The sequence below is a fragment of the Poecilia reticulata genome, linkage group LG23 (assembly GCF_000633615.1).
Source record: "Poecilia reticulata strain Guanapo linkage group LG23, Guppy_female_1.0+MT, whole genome shotgun sequence".
In the NCBI taxonomy this organism is placed as follows: domain Eukaryota; kingdom Metazoa; phylum Chordata; class Actinopteri; order Cyprinodontiformes; family Poeciliidae; genus Poecilia; species Poecilia reticulata.
The window spans coordinates 2,335,769-2,353,750 of record NC_024353.1 but is presented as its reverse complement, the minus strand read 5'-3'; the positions used below and the strand labels follow the sequence as shown (position 1 = coordinate 2,353,750).

General features: G+C 39.3%; 1 protein-coding gene across 1 annotated transcript in view; it reads left to right on the top strand.

The window, feature by feature from the left end:
- Nucleotides 1-17,982, top strand: part of lamb1b (laminin, beta 1b) — a 29,177-nt gene that overhangs the window by 4,307 nt on the left and 6,888 nt on the right. Inside the window, exons 3-23 of the mRNA XM_017302856.1 lie at nucleotides 678-813; nucleotides 3,209-3,282; nucleotides 4,372-4,560; nucleotides 4,637-4,700; nucleotides 5,942-6,144; nucleotides 6,824-6,944; nucleotides 7,520-7,708; nucleotides 8,244-8,420; nucleotides 8,519-8,631; nucleotides 8,711-8,790; nucleotides 9,527-9,662; nucleotides 9,749-9,907; nucleotides 11,096-11,229; nucleotides 11,615-11,735; nucleotides 11,857-12,043; nucleotides 12,608-12,751; nucleotides 12,831-13,062; nucleotides 14,036-14,193; nucleotides 14,366-14,590; nucleotides 15,536-15,753; nucleotides 17,050-17,146. Of these exons, the coding sequence (XP_017158345.1) occupies nucleotides 678-813; nucleotides 3,209-3,282; nucleotides 4,372-4,560; nucleotides 4,637-4,700; nucleotides 5,942-6,144; nucleotides 6,824-6,944; nucleotides 7,520-7,708; nucleotides 8,244-8,420; nucleotides 8,519-8,631; nucleotides 8,711-8,790; nucleotides 9,527-9,662; nucleotides 9,749-9,907; nucleotides 11,096-11,229; nucleotides 11,615-11,735; nucleotides 11,857-12,043; nucleotides 12,608-12,751; nucleotides 12,831-13,062; nucleotides 14,036-14,193; nucleotides 14,366-14,590; nucleotides 15,536-15,753; nucleotides 17,050-17,146 (3,157 nt within the window). The remainder of the gene's footprint in view (nucleotides 1-677; nucleotides 814-3,208; nucleotides 3,283-4,371; nucleotides 4,561-4,636; nucleotides 4,701-5,941; nucleotides 6,145-6,823; nucleotides 6,945-7,519; nucleotides 7,709-8,243; nucleotides 8,421-8,518; nucleotides 8,632-8,710; nucleotides 8,791-9,526; nucleotides 9,663-9,748; nucleotides 9,908-11,095; nucleotides 11,230-11,614; nucleotides 11,736-11,856; nucleotides 12,044-12,607; nucleotides 12,752-12,830; nucleotides 13,063-14,035; nucleotides 14,194-14,365; nucleotides 14,591-15,535; nucleotides 15,754-17,049; nucleotides 17,147-17,982) is intronic.

Sequence of the window (17,982 nt, the reverse complement as noted above, 5' to 3'; positions counted from 1 at the left end):
GTTTATACACTGTGAGCACGTCTTGAATCATCTTGAAATGATTAATGTAGAATTAATTTAATTGGATCGAATTGCAACAAATCAATATCATTTTATTACCCGTTGACCTTCCTGAGTGCCTTTTGTTGATTGGTGTAAAACTGAATCAAAAAGAAATTCAGTTCTAAAATGCAGAATAGTTAAAAAGTAAAAATAGAAAAAGTAGAAATAGCTGTTAATAAAAAATATGACTGGATTTAAATCCTTAAAAGCAAAATATTGCAACATTTATTGCTTTAAAGCTTCAGTATGTGACCTTTATTTAAGAAATAAAATTTTTTGCACCATGTTGTGATGGTGTAATATTAGACAGATATGTTAAAAATATGTTTAAAAATGTTACATACTGCAGCTTTAAAAGAGAGAAACTCACTTTCAATACCATCTGCAGTTACCTGTTTTTTATATATATTGAAAAAAACAGATGAAGTAATAAAATAACTTTTCAGATATTTGCTAAATAACATTTTACAATGTTCCTAAATTTCTTATTTAGATAAATGCCAACTTTGTGTATTTGAAATTTTGATTATAAATAAAAAGTTACCATAATGCATTTATGGATTACATGTTTTGTGCTTGTTTCTGCAATATGGGCAGTATAGATGACCCCCTGGTTGCTGTTTTCTTTCCGTCAGGAGGAGAAGAAATGTTTCATATGTGACTCCGGGGAGAAGTACGACGAGGACAACAACCCCATCAGCCATACGATTGAGAACGTGGTCACCACCTTCGCCCCCAACCGCCTCAAGACCTGGTGGCAGTCTGAGAATGGTGAGAAGGAGCATATTTTTAAAGTAGAACACCATGTGAAAGCTTGGTGAGGTTTTTCTCAGGGGAACTGAGCCTATAATGACCAGACCGGAGATCACAGAGCTCCTCACACTCTGGGAGTGAGCTGGGGCGTTACAGGTGTGCTGAGGAGAACAGGTGTGCTTGTAGGAAACGGATGTATCATCACTAAACACAACAATGACTTTTAAGTGTAAAAAAAGGAAGCATCCAAAGACCTTAAGACCGCCACTTGCAAAAGACAACCAGTTTAAAGGTATTATCGTCTCACAGGAAGGAAATTCACTTTGAACCCAGGATTTTGTAGGAATTTTGTTTCCTACGCTGAAGGATTAAAGCCGTTTCTATTGTGTACCAGGTATTTATCTTTGACGTGAAAAAAACCCTTAAAAATCTGGGTAGTTTTAGCACATGCTTTTGTGATATTTTTTATGTATCTTAGCATCAAAATATTACTTGGAACAAATTGTTCTGCCTATCAAACACTTAATATAACAGAATTTTTTATTTATTTATTGATAACTAAAAGCAAAAAAAGTTTCAGCTATCTAGCCATCATGGTAAATAGCAAACATGCCAGTTAGAATACTGGAGAAGAATTTGGCCTGCTAATTACCTTTCCAGATGGACAATTAGCATGTTAGCTTCCTAAACAGCGATTTATTTTCCAAATCTAAATTATTTTGGTCATTCATACGTTTTTTTTTTAAAATTTGTTGTTAAATCAATAATTATGATAGTAACATAATTAATTTAATCCAAGTGTACAAGTTAGCTTAAAAAAAAAAAAAATAAATAAAAAAAAACCTGTTAGCTAGTTAGCGGAAGTCTCCAGTTCTTCCCGCCGTCTCGTGATGTCTTGCGTGGAGTCTTAAAGCGAATACATTTATTTGAGTTTTAAACTACTGAGTGAAATTATCACAGATGTCATAATTAGTATCAATAATCACAATTAGTTATATTAATTTTGGATTTGTATTGACCTTTTGCACGCTCTCTTCGAAACAAATCCGCTGACGTCAAAACAACCAGTGCAGTCCTGTAAAGCCTATCGTAAACGCACATCTGGTGGTCTAATATCGCTTTTATTTAGTTGATTTCGTAGTAAAAATGGTCACGGGATGCTGCGCGGTCGGCTGCACAAACAGACACGGGTGAAAACAAACCTGTCATTTTATTGTTGAACTTTTAACAAGGAAAGATGCGGTCAGTCATGACTCAGCCCTACGGATTTGCAGCGAATTTACTTTTTACAAGGTAAGACGATTAACGTTCATAAACTTTATAAGTACGTATGATTAGAAAGATATCATTATAATATTTCATAATATATGATATCATAGATCATTATGGAGAAGATACGCCGCGTCTAACCGTTAGTAACCATGGAAACAATGGCGCACCGTCATGTAGCCGAACACGTATGGAAAAAACTAGTTAGCATCTCGTCTTGTGTAGGTTTTTAAGACTTCTCCGGTGTCGGTTTCTAGCCATTTCAAGCTTCTGTAAATACCTCAGTATATGAGCCCCAACTAGGTGTGTTACGCTCAAATTAGCTCGACTCGAACAAGCAGAAGCCATGAATAAATCGGCAAAACGACATTCGAAAAACTTCCGACGTCCACCATGGCGCCTCGAATGATTTGCGACACAGTTGTAAAGGCTCAATAACTGACATGCAAACTGCAACTTGTAACACACAAATGTTCCTTACTTTTGTTAATTTACAGCTTTTATAAATTATATAGTCACCTATGTTTGTACGATTCTGTGTATAACAAGTCAGAATCTCATCCTTAAGCTGTAATCACATTATAGCAGGCTCTCTGGCAGTGGGACGCCTAGTAAATCCCTCTTAATGTAAGCATTTATGCTGCAGACTCGCTCCGTTTCTAAATGGTGGGAAACTGTCAGCAGTGTGAGTCATAGTTGGAGCAGGAGCCAGTGGTGCAGATGGCTCTGAAACAGCAGGAAGCTGGAGACGTATATTGGCGTTCACATGGGAATGTTTAATTCCCTTGCAGCAGTCCTGGAGTTCAGTGGTGTCCAACGTTTTGCCAAAATCGTTAAGGTGAAGAGCCACATTTTGGACACCCCTGCTGTAGTTCTTTTAGTGTCTGAAAGCAAACAAATCTGCATTTTGTGTTCTTGTTTGTACCCTTGTCTTTCCGCTTGCTTTTCTTCAGAAAGTCATTTTGGTCTCCAACATATTCCAGAACCTTAAAAGGATTAGTCTCATATCTGGATCTGAGTCGACTCAGCTGCCTAAACAGAACACCTGCCTGTTTGGACATGGGGAAAACTCATCAAGCATTTTAAATTCTCGTAAATTTGAATGTGTAAATTGTTAGTTTTCTGTTTGGTCTTCCTCCTGCAGGTGTGGAGAATGTAACTATCCAGCTGGACCTGGAGGCCGAGTTTCATTTCACACACCTCATCATGACCTTCAAGGTGCTGGATTCATCTACGTCAAACATGAACTCATATACACACAGAGAAAGAGATGAAGTCTCAGAGACCTTCAGAAAGTCATCCTGGTCTCCTGAGAGAAGAAGGAGTAACAGGAAGACGCTTTTGATCTCTTAATAATTTGCGTCCACTCGTAGTCAAAACACACTCAGGGACACGCTTCCCCAGTCCCTTCACATCCTGTTTTCTGGCGACATCACAGGAAAAAAAATCAGCATCCGGTTCTTTACTGTAATGCCAGTAGAGTTAGCTGTTCAAATGTTCAGGCAAAAATGAAAATAGAAACAACTAGGACTCTAAAGGGCATATAAAATCTCAACAGAAAGCAAATTTATATTTTATGTATTACAAAAATACAAAATCTCACCAAGTATTTCTGTGCACGGATTCTTGATATAAGACAAACTTATAAGTATCTTTTCAGAAATATACAGATTATTTAAAGTGAATAATTCCTTAATACTGATTTTAAAAAAGTACTAGTTCCATTGGCAGATTATATCACTTTCACATTGTCCCATGTTATAAGTGAAATAATCTGTTACAAAGTTACTTGTAAATTAGTTTTGTCTTATTTCAAGTGTACTAAGGTATTTGCACATAAACTAGAACTAAATATAATTTGTAAAATTTGTGTTTTTTCTGCATACATCAAATTTCAATCTGCATTTTATGAACATAATTCAACAGATACTGCTTCAGTTTGTTTTAGCTAGCTACATTTGAGAAATGTACAGCAAACTAAATGTGTTGTCTTTCAGACTAAATCATCTGTATGCTAGCTTGATAAACGCTTAGCTGGCTAACTGTCTTATTAGCATTTTTGACAAGCATTTTTAACGCTGTTAATGTATGAAAATGATTTTAGCAAATATTTAATTTATTTAGAAAACAATTTGCAAGCTACATCCTCCTATCTTAAAAGTAGCTAACCAGCTAACTCCATAGACAATAGCTGTTAGCTAACTCACTAGCTAGATAGAAAAACCAAGATAAGAAGGACAAGACTTTAAAAAAGAAGTCATATTTGTTTTTATTTCAGCTTCACTGAACAAGGTTTTGTGTTCGCAGACGTTTCGTCCTGCTGCCATGATGATTGAGCGGTCCATGGATTTTGGGGAAACATGGCAGGTTTATCGATACTTCGCCCAAAACTGCGAGTCTGTCTTTCCCGGCATTTCCACTGGACCGATGCGTAGAGTGGACGAAATCATCTGTGACACCCGCTACTCAGACTTTGAGCCATCCACAGAGGGAGAGGTGAGGTAGTCATGTGATTTTTGTTTTTGCCCTTGTTGCAGAGTTTGGTTTTGATTGTTCTGTCTTGTTGTTCTAGGTGATATTTCGGGTGCTGGATCCTGCTTTTGAGATTGATGACCCCTACAGCTTGAGGATACAGAGTAAGCTGCATCTTCTCGTTAAAGACAGCTTGTTTACAACACACAAATCAGTAAGCAAAGCCTAATTAAGGCAACTTTAAGCACAAAGAGTCCAAATAAAAATAGCTTCCTGTAGCTTCCTGTTATCGGCTGTGCAGCTTCCCACAGCGAAGAGGTCAGAGAGGAAGCGAGCGGGGAGGAATTTCACATACGGAAGCAACTTGGACTTTGTAAACTGGTTTATATCCATGCTGAGACACATAATTTTTCTTTCCCAGTCACAAACCAATACAGATACCATTAAAAAAAATTTCAGCACTAAAAATAACTTTATTCAGCTGCTGGTCATCTTTGAGACAGGCTTTTCAGAATTTCTTATAGTTTCAGCACCATGGTAAAGTGCCTAAAAGATCCTTCTACTGTCCGTTTTTAACATAACAAGTTTATTGGTTGAGTTTTAGTCCTTTTATTTAATTTTAACACACAAAAAAAAACACTGCTCAAACACTAAACAGCTGCTGAATGAGCTGAGAAAGTTAGAAAAAGGTCCAAAGAAAAGTTCTCTTTATAATCCATGACTGTTGATCATGACCACTTTAAGAGATTCAAGTCTGAATCCTTAGAAATAAAATGTAAAGATAGTGAGATGACTTAAGGCTCTTGTACAGAAATATATTTTGGTGTTTTCTGATGTTTCCAGAATTACAAAATTCCAAGTTTTTGTAGGACTTAACCCTAATGGAAAACATTTAAAACCAAATTTTAGAAAGAAACTTTATTTTCTAAACTTAAAAAAAGAACAAAATAACAAAACAAACAGATTTAATATATCTACAATCTAAAAGTAAAATAAAAACATGAGAAATTTAAGCCTTTTGCTTAAATTTCTCCAAATATTTAACAAAATTTGGCTTGAAATCAGGGACGTCATTAGTTCTCTAAAACCAATAACAATAATAGCTGTTATGAAGTTTAATGTAGGTTTAATTTGAAGGAATTTAAAAGTAGGAATAACCTGCAGCAGCTAAAAACACCATTTTTAGATTCATTTATATCTAACTTGCTATAATACTTAAATAGAATAGAAGCTATTAAGCATGTTATTTTGCAGGTAGGTCTAAAATGTAAATAATAATTGTGTAAAAAAAATGTTTTAGAAGTTGAATTTAACTCATGAAGGAATCAAGTGGATTATCAATAAGTTTTCATCATTTTACACATTTAACTACATTTGTTTGAAAAGTGTTTTCTCTGCGTTTCAGACATGCTGAAGATCACAAACCTCAGAATAAAGTTCATCAAGCTGCACACGCTGGGCGACAACCTGGTGGATTTCAGGGAGGAGGTGACGGAGAAGTACTACTACGCGCTCTTCGACATGGTGGTCCGAGGGAACTGCTTCTGCTACGGCCACGCCTCCGAGTGCGCGCCTGTGGAAAGAGGACAGGGCAGACATGAAGGCATGGTAAAAAAACAACTTCACATCCCTTTTTATTTAGCAGATTTTTCCATAAACAATTTGGATCGTGAAATTTATCCCAAATTTGTAGGAAATACTTTGCCAAGACCCATATGGACTTCAACAAATTAATGAACTTTCATCAACAGTTTTCTCATAACATTAACTGCTTTTCTGTTTTATCAACTAAGATTCTGAAATATATTATAAAATGTGTAAGATTTTCCCACACTTTAACTATTAGTTATTCTAGTTAGTTCACCTCATGTATCTAATTCTCTGCCTCCAAAACTGTAGAAATTGATTTTTAAAGATATTACAAAATTTGTCTTTGAGGGCGGCCATCTTGGATGCCATCTTAATTCAAGTCAAATATGCAATTGCTTTGAACAAACATTACCATAGCTTACTATGTTAGTGCAAAAATATTTATTTCTTTTTCTTCAAATTATCTGACCCATAACAGTAGCGCCAAGTCAGATGTGTCGGCCATCTTGAAAAATGGTCGCTGTATTGAATTTTTGCGGTACATGATTTGAAAGTGGGTTTCGAAGAAGATATGTGCCAAATTTCATGCTTGAACGATTGCTCCTCTTATCTGCTTTACTATTACCATTCATTTATTGATATATTTTAATAAACTTTACGTTTTCCCATAAAGATTAGTCTTAACTCTTGTGTGTAGGTTCATGGCCGCTGCGTTTGCAACCATAACACCGAGGGGCTGAACTGTGAGCGCTGCCAAGAGTTTTACCACGACCTGCCATGGAGACCTGCAGAGGGCCGAAACACCCACGCCTGCAAAAGTAAGAGACCACGCACGGATCTGTGTTTCGTGAGCGAGTGGATTTACATGAGGTCTACACTTAATTTCCAGACCTGCATATTTTTTCAAAAGAAATAAGCAAATGTATGAGAAAAAAAAATCGCTGCAGTTGGTTAAAGAAGTTAAAATATCAACATTAACTTCTTAATTTATTTGCCATTTTAAAACTTCAAGTTTACAAAAAGTATAGATCAAACGTCTTCACATTTTGTTTTTGCTCAAAAAAAAACGCTTAAAAAAAACACCCATTAACTTCTGGCAGTAAGTTAATATTTTTTGGTGTCTGGAAAATGATTTATTTCATAACCTCCCGATTGTTAAGTCACATTTGACGGGCACTGTGGCGTTGCCTAGCAACCCCCACCCAGCCCAGCACCGTTACCTAGCAACCCAAGCTGAGTTCCGACTGACCAGACTAAAATCTCATGATCCAAGAATGATTCAGTGCAAAAAAAGTGTAATGAACATGTTCTGTATCTATACTAATCTGTTGAAGGAAGTGTAACAGTTCTCCTTTAAGAACCATTACATGACTCGTTTTTTTCTTTTATTCAGGATGCGAGTGCAATCGGCATTCCTCGTCGTGTCACTTCGACCTCGCCGTGTACATTTCAACCGGTAACGTCAGCGGAGGCGTGTGTGACGACTGCCAGCACAACACAGTGGGCCGGCAGTGCGAGCAGTGTGTGCCTTTCTTCTACCAGCACCCCAACAGAGACCTGAGAGACCCTAACATCTGTGAACGTACGTTACCCGCACATAAACAACGGCTAACGGCTGCTTACATGACCTGTCTGCGAACGAGGCTGACATCTTCCAGGAGATCTTTACTTTCCTACCAGCTGCAACCATGTGCAGGTTCTTTCACCAACTGGATTAAATGTGTTGGAAAACCTAATGACGGCTGTTGTAGCGCGATTAAAGATACACGGTGCTGCAAACTAAACAGTGCTGTATAATCAAGTACTCACACAATGTGCCAATACCTTTGGAATCTTTAATAACAGCAACAAACTGACACTTAAAGTAGGAAGAAGATTGATAATCAATCAAGACCAGATGTGGTCATTTAAAACTAGCACGAATTACAAATTGGAACCAAGTTGGTGAAATAAATTAAATAAACAAAATCTGAACCAGGTATGGCAATCAGTAAGTGGCTCATGTTGATAGAAATTATATTTGTCAACTTTAGTAACTTATAGTGGTGCTCAGTCTTTATAATCCATTGGTCTTCGCTCTTCAGATCATTTTAAGGTAATTATTTGTGTCTTTGCAGCATGTAACTGTGACCCGGAGGGATCCCTGCAGGGCGGACTGTGTGACTCGCGGACTGACGTGGCGGCCGGGCTGATCTCGGGTCAGTGCCGGTGTAAACTCCACGTGGAGGGAGAGCGCTGTGACCACTGCAGACAGGGACACTACGGGCTGGGACAGGGGCCAGACGGGTGCCTGCGTAGGTTCAACATTTCTATGTTTCTGTCATAGTTGTTGAATCGTAAAGGGCATTTTGAAAGACGTGCTGCTGAATTGTTTCATTGCATGTTTTGGCAGCTTGTTCCTGCAACAGCCTGGGAACGATGCCAGGAGGAAACCCCTGCGATTCAGAAACAGGACAGTGCTTCTGCCGGCGACTTGTCACCGGTCATAACTGTGATGAGTGCCTGGTACGACTCCAAACACAAAGTCACATCATTTCACCTCCTGTAGGAGTAAAACTCATCTGTTTTCTTTTTGTACAAACAGCCAGAGCACTGGGGTCTGGCGAATAACATGGATGGTTGTAGACCGTGTGACTGCGACCAGGGAGGAGCAATCAACAACAAGTAGGTCAAAACACACAGAAAAAGCTGGTTTAAGGCCTTGTACACACGTAGTCGGGTCTTTCTTTTCTGAAAACAAATATCTCCAGAACATCTTTTTTTTTAAGAAATACTGTACACAGGAACGATTTTAGAAAGGTTTTCATTCACATGAACCCGGATAATGTTGTTATAAACATGCCAAACCTACACTGTAGGGGGCAGTGTAGTGCAAAAGTAAAACCTACATCAGCCAATCAGATTGCTTCAAAACAACTTCCTGTTAGCAATTAAACATGGCGCCAGGAGGTCCATTTGTTTGGACTGTTACATTTGTTGAGCTACTTTGAGACAGTATTTTAGAGCAATAAATCCATTTGATCAATTGAAGATGTAATTTTTGGAAAATATGGATCACCCTCCCCCCCAACAATCCACTCTTTGAGTTTCCATGGTTCAGAGTGATGTCACCACACTGAACCATCTTGTTTAACTCACAGAAGGGATAATTGAAATAAAAACACTTTTTGAAAATCTTTTCTGTCGTTTGTAATTTCTGTTTCAGAAAAAAAAATTGAGAAAATAAATTTAATGGGAAATCAGATTTGTTATATTTTTAAGCCATATCGTCCAGCCCTAATTCTAACAGTTCTAGTTGAAGGTTTATTCATGTTCTTCATATTCATTCTTTGATTCAAAAAGTTTTTAAAGATGAAATCGATGTCCCAGTCTTTTAAATCTACCTTCTCCCGCTCCAAAGCTGTGACCCCCAGTCAGGTCAGTGTGTTTGCCGGGCGCACATGTTCGGACGCCGCTGCGATCAGGTCGAGTCCGGATTCTACTTCATCTCTTTGGATCACTACACGTATGAAGCAGAAGAGGCTCAACACGGCCCTGTAAGCGTATAAAACTGGTTTTGAATGTTTCTTCCTTTTCTGATCTACCTGCTCCAACATTTTGAGAAATTTCTCCTTTATCTCAGGGGGTCAAATCCGTTGCGAGGGCCTATCCTCAGGACCGAAGCCCCACATGGACCGGGATGGGCTTTGCTCATGTTCCTGAAGGCGGCTACATAGAGTTCAATGTCAATAACATCCCACAGTCAATGGACTACGACATACTTGTTCGCTATGAGCCGCAGGTAACGTACAGGAAGGGTTTTCTTATTTTATAAATCTTGGCTTCCTGCTTGTGTTTCAGTAAGGGAGTTTTATATTAGTCCTGTCACAATAGCTAATTTTGCTGGATGACAAATTGTCCCAGAATTTATGGCGACAAACGATAAAATTGTTGTTTTGAGACCATTTTCAAGTGATATAATAGTAAAAATGGCATTAAAAAAAATGCAAGAACACATTCTCAACAATCAAGAAACTTTAAATTCTAATGGACATTTAAACACTGGAAGTGGAAGACATCTGAAATATCCAAAATAAATAAGTAAAACATTATTTTCTGTATTTTACAAATACAGAAATAATGCTTTGATCCCCTTTTTTGGTATAGTTGAGACCAAACCACCAAACTGAGGACTTTTACCATCCAGTTTTTGGTAGAAAAGATAAGAGAAAAACGATAAAGCAAATGAAAATTATTGAGTTTTTTTTAACTTATTTATTGTTTATTGTGACAGGCCTAATTTATATGTGATCTCTTTCTAATTGAGTCTGAAGTAATTATCCTTCTGAAACATCAATTGTTTGTCTTTTTAACAGAGGCTGGAAGACATTTGTTTTTTCCATTGGCTCACTTTTGTTGCTGGCACACATACGAACCAACAAAGTTCTCAGAGCCTTTCTTAAAGGGAACATATTATACAAAATTCACATTTTGCAAATTTTTGTACTTCCATTTGGGTTTCAACTGATTCTAAAAACAGCCAAAGTGTTTAAGAAAACTATCATTCTTTTGGCAGTAAGTTAATGTTTTTTGGTGTCTGGAAAATGAGCCGTTACAAAAACCTTATGAATGTAACGTCACAAATCAGCAGGCACTGCCTCTCAACAATCAACCCACGCCAAGCCCAGCACATTACCTAGCAACGCGAGCTAAACCCAGGCCGTTACCAAGCAACCACAGCCCAGCCCGTTACCAAGCGACCCAAACTGAGCTCCAGAAATCACCGACTCTGGTTTTGGTCAGCTTCCAAAACCAGAGGGAACGATTGTCCGACCAAAAGTCTACAAATGAACAAATCAGAACGAAACAGAGCTAATCCAAATCTGGAATGGTTGCTATGGTAACCTTGCTTTGCTGTAGCGCTCTATGAACTCAGAATGTCTGAAAAGGACCGCAGAGTAAACATATTATTGCGTGTTTGTGTTTGCAGCTGCCGCAGCAGTGGGACCAGGTGACCGTTCGGGTCGAGCGCCCCGTCTTCAACCCGCCGAGCTACACCGCTCACTGCAGCGACTCCGCCCAGAGCGGAGACGAGCAGTTCATCTCTCTCCCACCTGGATCCAGGTAAAACGTTTGCTGCATATCCTGCCAGGTGTTATGATACCAGGGTGTCCGCACATTCTTAAAAAGCCTAAAAAATGTGTAAGTTGGCTAATTACAGGGCTTAACTTTTCTAGCTAGCTAGCTAGTTTTTTTTTCCTCATCTATCATGGGTAAGTGCAAATGTATGTCCAGGATTCTCCTGCAAAAGAATGTTTTAATCTCAATGGGCGGTAGGACATTCGTTTTTAGCACTGGCTCACGTTTGTTGCCAGCACACATACGAACCTGCAGAAGAACCTAATGATCTCCTGTCTTTATAGTTTTTTTAATTTCATTCTACCTGGAATTAAAAGGTCTTAAATCTGACCCTGGATACACGCTAACCTGACCCTGATGTGTGTTGCAGGCATGTGCTGCTCGTGAGTCCGGTGTGTTTGGAGAAAGGACTGAACTACACGATCCGTCTGACTTTCCCGCGGTACTCTTCGGTCAGCCACATCCAGAATCCACACACGCTCATCGACTCTGTATGTTTTCGTTTTTTCTAAACATTTATTTGCTTTGAAAGCTTCCTAGAGCTCCATATAAAGCCATCTGACATTGCTCAAGCTCTGAAGCACTCCCACAAACCCTCCGTTCTGTTTTTAGCTGGTGTTGATGCCCCGGGTCAGAGAGATGGAAATGTTTCATGGGACGGAGGGTGAGGAAGCGTGGGACACGTTTCAGCGCTACAGATGTTTGGAAAGCAGCCGCAGCGTCATCAAAAGCCCGATGACGGACATCTGCAATGACTACATCTTCAGCATCTCTGCTCTGCTGCACAAAGGAGCAATGAGTATGTTACTGGCTAGGTTGTGTCTCAAGTTGTTGATTTTTGGTCCCTTAGATGATATCTTGTTTGTTTAAGGCTGTTTTTAATCTCTTTCTCAAATTTAAAGCAGGATGTAAAAGTTCATGAACCACCAAAACAAAACTAATCCAAAAAGAAATCTAATAAATTCTTACCGTGTTTCCTCTTGGCTACTTCTCTGATTGCTGCTCCTTCGGACTGTTTAGCTCGTTGGATAGCGTTTTACTTTTCCATAGATGATGAATTGAGATATTCAAAACTTGGGGCATTCTATTATAGCCAATCCTTTCTTTAAACTTTTCCTCAACATTACTTTAACTGACCTGTCCACTGTGTTTCTTGATCTTTGTGATTCTAGTTGTGACAAACATCTGAGATTTTCATAAAAAGCTGAGATTAAACTACAAACAGCTGGAATCTATCTGGTAGTTAATGACTTCTAGAAACAATTGGATCCATAGATCCAAGAATGAAGGGAGCCAAATACAAATCAAAACTTTTAGAAAATCATGCATCTTTGTGTCAGTATCTATTTTTTTCCCCACCCAGCTTGCCACTGCGACCCTCAGGGTTCCCTCAGCGCCGTGTGCCATCCCAGCGGCGGTCAGTGTCGATGTCGACCCAACGTGGTGAGCAGAAACTGCGACCACTGCGCTCCGGCTACGTTCCTGTTCAGTCCTGCTGGCTGCAGATGTGAGTGTCAGGAATCGCTTCACTTTGCTGTGCGGTGGCCAGACTCTTTTCATTAATGGTAATTTTATTTAACCCCCAGCTTGTGACTGCGACCCGCTGGGCTCCGTCACTCCGTTCTGTCACGAATCAACTGGTCAGTGTGAGTGTGTACAGGGAGCCACGGGACGCCAGTGCTCTCACTGCTTACCGGGTTTTTGGGGGTTCCCTCAGTGCCGACCGTGCCAGTGTAACAGCCACAGCGAGTACTGTCACCCTCAGACCGGAGAGTGTCAGGGGTGCAGAGACTTCACCACCGGACATCACTGTGAGAGGTACAACATGGCAACAAGAAGAAGACCATTACTGCTGAGTCAGTGTTAAATCATTTTCCATTTGCTACTGCCTGCTTTAGCATTGCAAAAGAGAAAAAGCAATGAGGAACAACCTGATTTGCACGTAGCCAAAGATACAGTTTTTGCAAGTTGTAAACATAAAAATGGGCTCTGATTTTGAAAAACACAAAATGGAGTCGCTTTGGTTGTTGGGCAACAGCAGCAGCTAAAACATTGTTAAGTGCCATTCAGTCAGTCCAGCTACAAGTTTTGATTTGTTTGATTTTTGTCGTCAGAATATTATGAATATTATATAGTAGAATATTTTCCCACAGCGGGGAAATTCAGGTTTCAACAGCAGCCAACTGACAGGCAACTGAGGCATGTAGGTACACATAAAATGAATTTAAAAAATGAAGAATAATATACTGTACAGTAAGGACAACATTACGACATGAAAATCCTGGGTAGGTTCCAATGTGCAACCGAATAGAATCATTTTTTAAAAAAGTAGAAAAACGTGTATGCATATTTGTGGATTAAAACCTACAGACTAGTTACAATGTGTGAAAATAAAATTTTGCAGAAATGTTATCAAAAATGAGTAAAACTGTGCAAATATCAACAGGAATGTTAACCTAGTTTGTTGATAACAGTGATGGTTGTAGAGTCTGAGAGCAGGTGGAAGGAAGGATCTATGATGATGCTTCTCTGTGCACTTAGGATGCAGCAATCACATGTATAAGTTTCATGTTTATATCATTGTACATAACACAGTGAAAAACGGACCTCTAAATCAAGATATACAACAAAACACACAAGGACCCAGAATGGAGCCTTGGGGAACTCCGTATTTAAGTGGAGCTGCAAGTTTAAACCGAAACATCTGGAGCATGCCGGAGGCTTCATATTGTTAATAATGAGAAACTTTGAGTTTGTCAAACAAATGTGTGAAATCTCTCTCCGTTTTTAGATGTATAAATGGTTACCATGGTGACCCAGAGCTGGGATCAGGGAGCCACTGTCGCCCCTGCATGTGTCCAGACGGACCCCGCAGTGGTCGGCAGTTTGCGGACAGCTGTTACCTTCTGACCGATCAGCTGGTGTGCGTGTGCAGCCACGGCTACAAAGGTGCATTTTACAGATTTGTTATTATGTAAGCAGCACAAAAGCATCGTTTTGTCATCGTGTCTTCAAGTCACACAGACCTCAATATGTTGCACCTCTTCTCCCTCCCTGTAATTTACCTTTCTGGACGTTTTTTTTCTTTCTTATTTAAATTCTGTTTTCTTTCGTCATCCAGGAACCAGGTGTGATGAGTGCGCCCCGGGTTATTATGGGAACCCTCTGATTCCCGGCGGCCGCTGCACGCCCTGCGATTGTAACAACAACATTGACATGCACGACCCGGGATCCTGCGACGTCCGCACAGGTGCCTGTCTGAAATGTCTATACCACACGCAGGGCCACTCATGCCAGCAATGCAAACCGGGATATTACGGCGACGCCTCCAAGCAGAGCTGCCGGAGTGAGTATAGATACACGAAAAAAAACTCGGCTTACGCTTCGCTTCCATCGAGCCGGACGATTTAGGATAACAGGTCCTGAGCAGCGATTCTCCAAACTTTCTGAACTTTGTTTTCAATTTTGAGGGGGCAAAAAATATTTTTTTTGTGTATACAGCTAATGCTTTACAAACATTAAAGATGGACGTGAGGCGTTTAATTGAAATATTGCTGGACTTTTATTAAACACCAAAATATTTGAAAATTATCATCTTTTTGTGACCAACATGGAGTCATTATTCTTCTAACGACCCTGGTTGCATTCCCTGAACTTACATGTTACTTTCAGGAAATTACATGGTTCTTAGGGAAACTGCTGTAACTTTAACCCTAATAGTTTCACAATTTTACGCATTTGAATGTGCAGGTTACATTTCAAAAATTAAAGGGACATTTTGCACATTTTTATACTTAAATTTGGGTTTCTGCTGCTTCTGAAAAAAAAACAACCCAGGTGCTTAAAAAAAACCACCCGACTGTTTTTTGGCAATAAGTTAATGTTTTTGGTATTTGGAAAATGAGCAGTTTGAAAAACCTCACCAATGTTCAGTTGGCATTCCAGCGTTACCTAGCAACCCCCACCCAGCCCCGTGACCTAGCAACCCAATCGGAGCTCCAACACATTTACATCTATCCTAACCTGTTAAAGAAAGTGTAATAGGTGCCCTTTAACTAAAGGGTACTTTTTGGGACTGGTCTTTAAAATGTGTTGATTTAAATCTCTGGAAATTTGTCATAACTCTGCAGAACCTACAGATTTTCTTGGAGCTGACATGTTACTTTTGGAGGCTGGTTTGGGTGTATTGTCAATTAATTTCAGAAAGCCTGAACACCACTTTAAAAGATTCAAAGAAAGTCTGACTTCATAGAAGTAAATACAACTTCTGCCTTGTCTTCCTTTTTGAAAGAGTGCATGTGCAACTCTTCGGGAACGAAATCTTCCGCCTGTCCATCCCCTGACGACTGCCGCTGTGACCAGCGTAGCGGCCAGTGCTCCTGCCTGCCCAACGTGGTCGGGCAGAACTGTGACCGCTGCGCTCCCAATACATGGAACCTCGCCAGCGGAACGGGCTGCGAACGCTGCGACTGCGACCTTGTCCACTCTGTCGGGTCTTCCTGCGATGTGGTGAGTCAGACGCATGAGCAAAATATTTTTGATTTTAGGTATGCTGATGATGAGGTGAGTTACTGGATCAGAACTGGGCTAAGCAGGAAGTAGGTGAGCAATTAAGGCGTTTTCACACCTGAAAGTCTGGTAGATTCAGTTTGATTGGTAATCAAAACTGCAACATTTGCTACATTTTCAGCTGCTGTGGTTTTCATGATCCAAACAAATTGAAAACCCTATTCCCCTCTTCACCTGTGGTGGCGCTGCACCAAATTGAAAACCCTATTCCCCTCTTCACCTGTGGTGGCGCTGCACCAACAACTACAGAAGAAAATGACACAAAAACCTCTGAAGAAGACTTGAGCACAACTTTTTGAAATGTAAACAAAAAAGGAGTAGCTTCAGATTTTTCCAATAGGATTTCCCTTTTGTTGTTGGTAAAAGACCACAAGCTTTTTCGTCCGCTAGCGCTAAACTAGTGCATTTGTTTTAGTTCCATTTACCCAGAATGCCCTGTGCTATAGTTCACTTCCTGTTTTTGCAGAAAGCAGGAAAACTGAGGGAGGAGACTGCTTATCCCAGAGGGACCTGAACAAAGTGAAGGATCTGGAAACCAAACGGGAAAATAATCAAAGATAAATAAATTAAAATGTACAAGAAAATTTAAATAATAACAGATAACACAATAAATATGATCAAACAGAAATTGAAACACTGGTGGAAATTGTCGGATTTTGAAAATTCACAGGAAAATTTAAGCAACTAGTGAATAAGTATGACATACAGATCTAAAACCAGAATTTAAAGACCAAGAAATAGCCAAACTAAACCCCAAAGCAGCCAGTAACTGATTCAAACTCTAGGTGCTGCTATACTGAGCTGCTGCTGCCAGAGCTTTTCCATATGGAGACCAACACGGGAATTTTACAAATGGGAAGGCAGCAGGGTCCTCTTATCTTTCCACTCAACACTCTGATCTGTGTTTGTGCAACTCCTTTGATATATTCGCCACAGATATAAGGGAGTTCTTCCTTTTGCTTTGTTTTCATTAACGCACACATTTCAGTTTTTTGTGTATACAAAAAAACTGAAATGCTACTCTCTCACAAACCTTTGTGTTTACTGGCTTCTCTCCAGCAGAGGAAGGAAGTCTCAGAATACACAGTGGAACAACTGAATACACATTTAATTCAGAGGCTAAAAAAAACCCCTACAAAACTCCATTGTCTCTGCCTTGAAAATGACCACTTTCTGCACAATGTTTGGCTAAAATTCATGTGAATTGACTGGATTTGTGTTGTTGCCTTCCTGCAGGTTACGGGTCAGTGTATGTGCAAACCGGGTTTCAGTGGCAGGACGTGCCGAGAATGCAAAGAGCTGTTCTGGGGAAATCCAGAGGTCAAATGTCACGGTAGGACGTTATCACTCATCACAAGCATCTACAGCACATTCGAGAGAATCTAAAATCTAGGGTCAAATCACAATTAATCAATTATTAAAATAATCATCAACTGATTTAGTAAATCAATTAATTGTTAATTGGTGTATAGAGACTCTAAAAAAGACCATCTATTCAAAGAACAACATATTCATTGCCGTAATTAAGCCAAAACTATACAAAAATATATAAATTTTTCATAAAAGATAAAGAAAACTTTATCTGTAAAACTCCATGTGATAGTTTTAGCTTATAATCGCTGCAAAAAATCTCTGATTAAGCACCTTCTACTATTCAATTATTAATTGATTAATCCAATAAATAGTCAAAAGATCAGCCCTGTTCACATGTTGAGTATTTGTTTTTAGCTACAGATACATCTTCTACAAATCCCTCTCATGGAATCCTGTTAATGCACGTTAAGCAATAAAATTATTTTAATAAGAATTTAATTGCTTATTTGCATATTTTAATGTATTTCTAATAATTTTAAGAAAAAGGCTTAAATGAGAAATCTGCAGAATTTCAGTTTTCGTATCCGATTAATTGGCAAAAACAATTTATTGATTAAATCGATAACTAAAATAATTGTTAGTTGCAGCCCTGCTAAAGTCCAAATCACGACAACCATAATCCGACTCAACCCAAACGCAATTTAAGGTGTTTAATCTGTGGCGTTTGTTGCTCAAACTGTTGATTTTTTCCAACTCTGTGCGGCACAGTAGCTGGAAACAGAAAAAGGCGAAGACATGGCCACAAATGGGGTAGATATGGGAGAAACCACACTCATGAGAACCAGACGTCCTCAC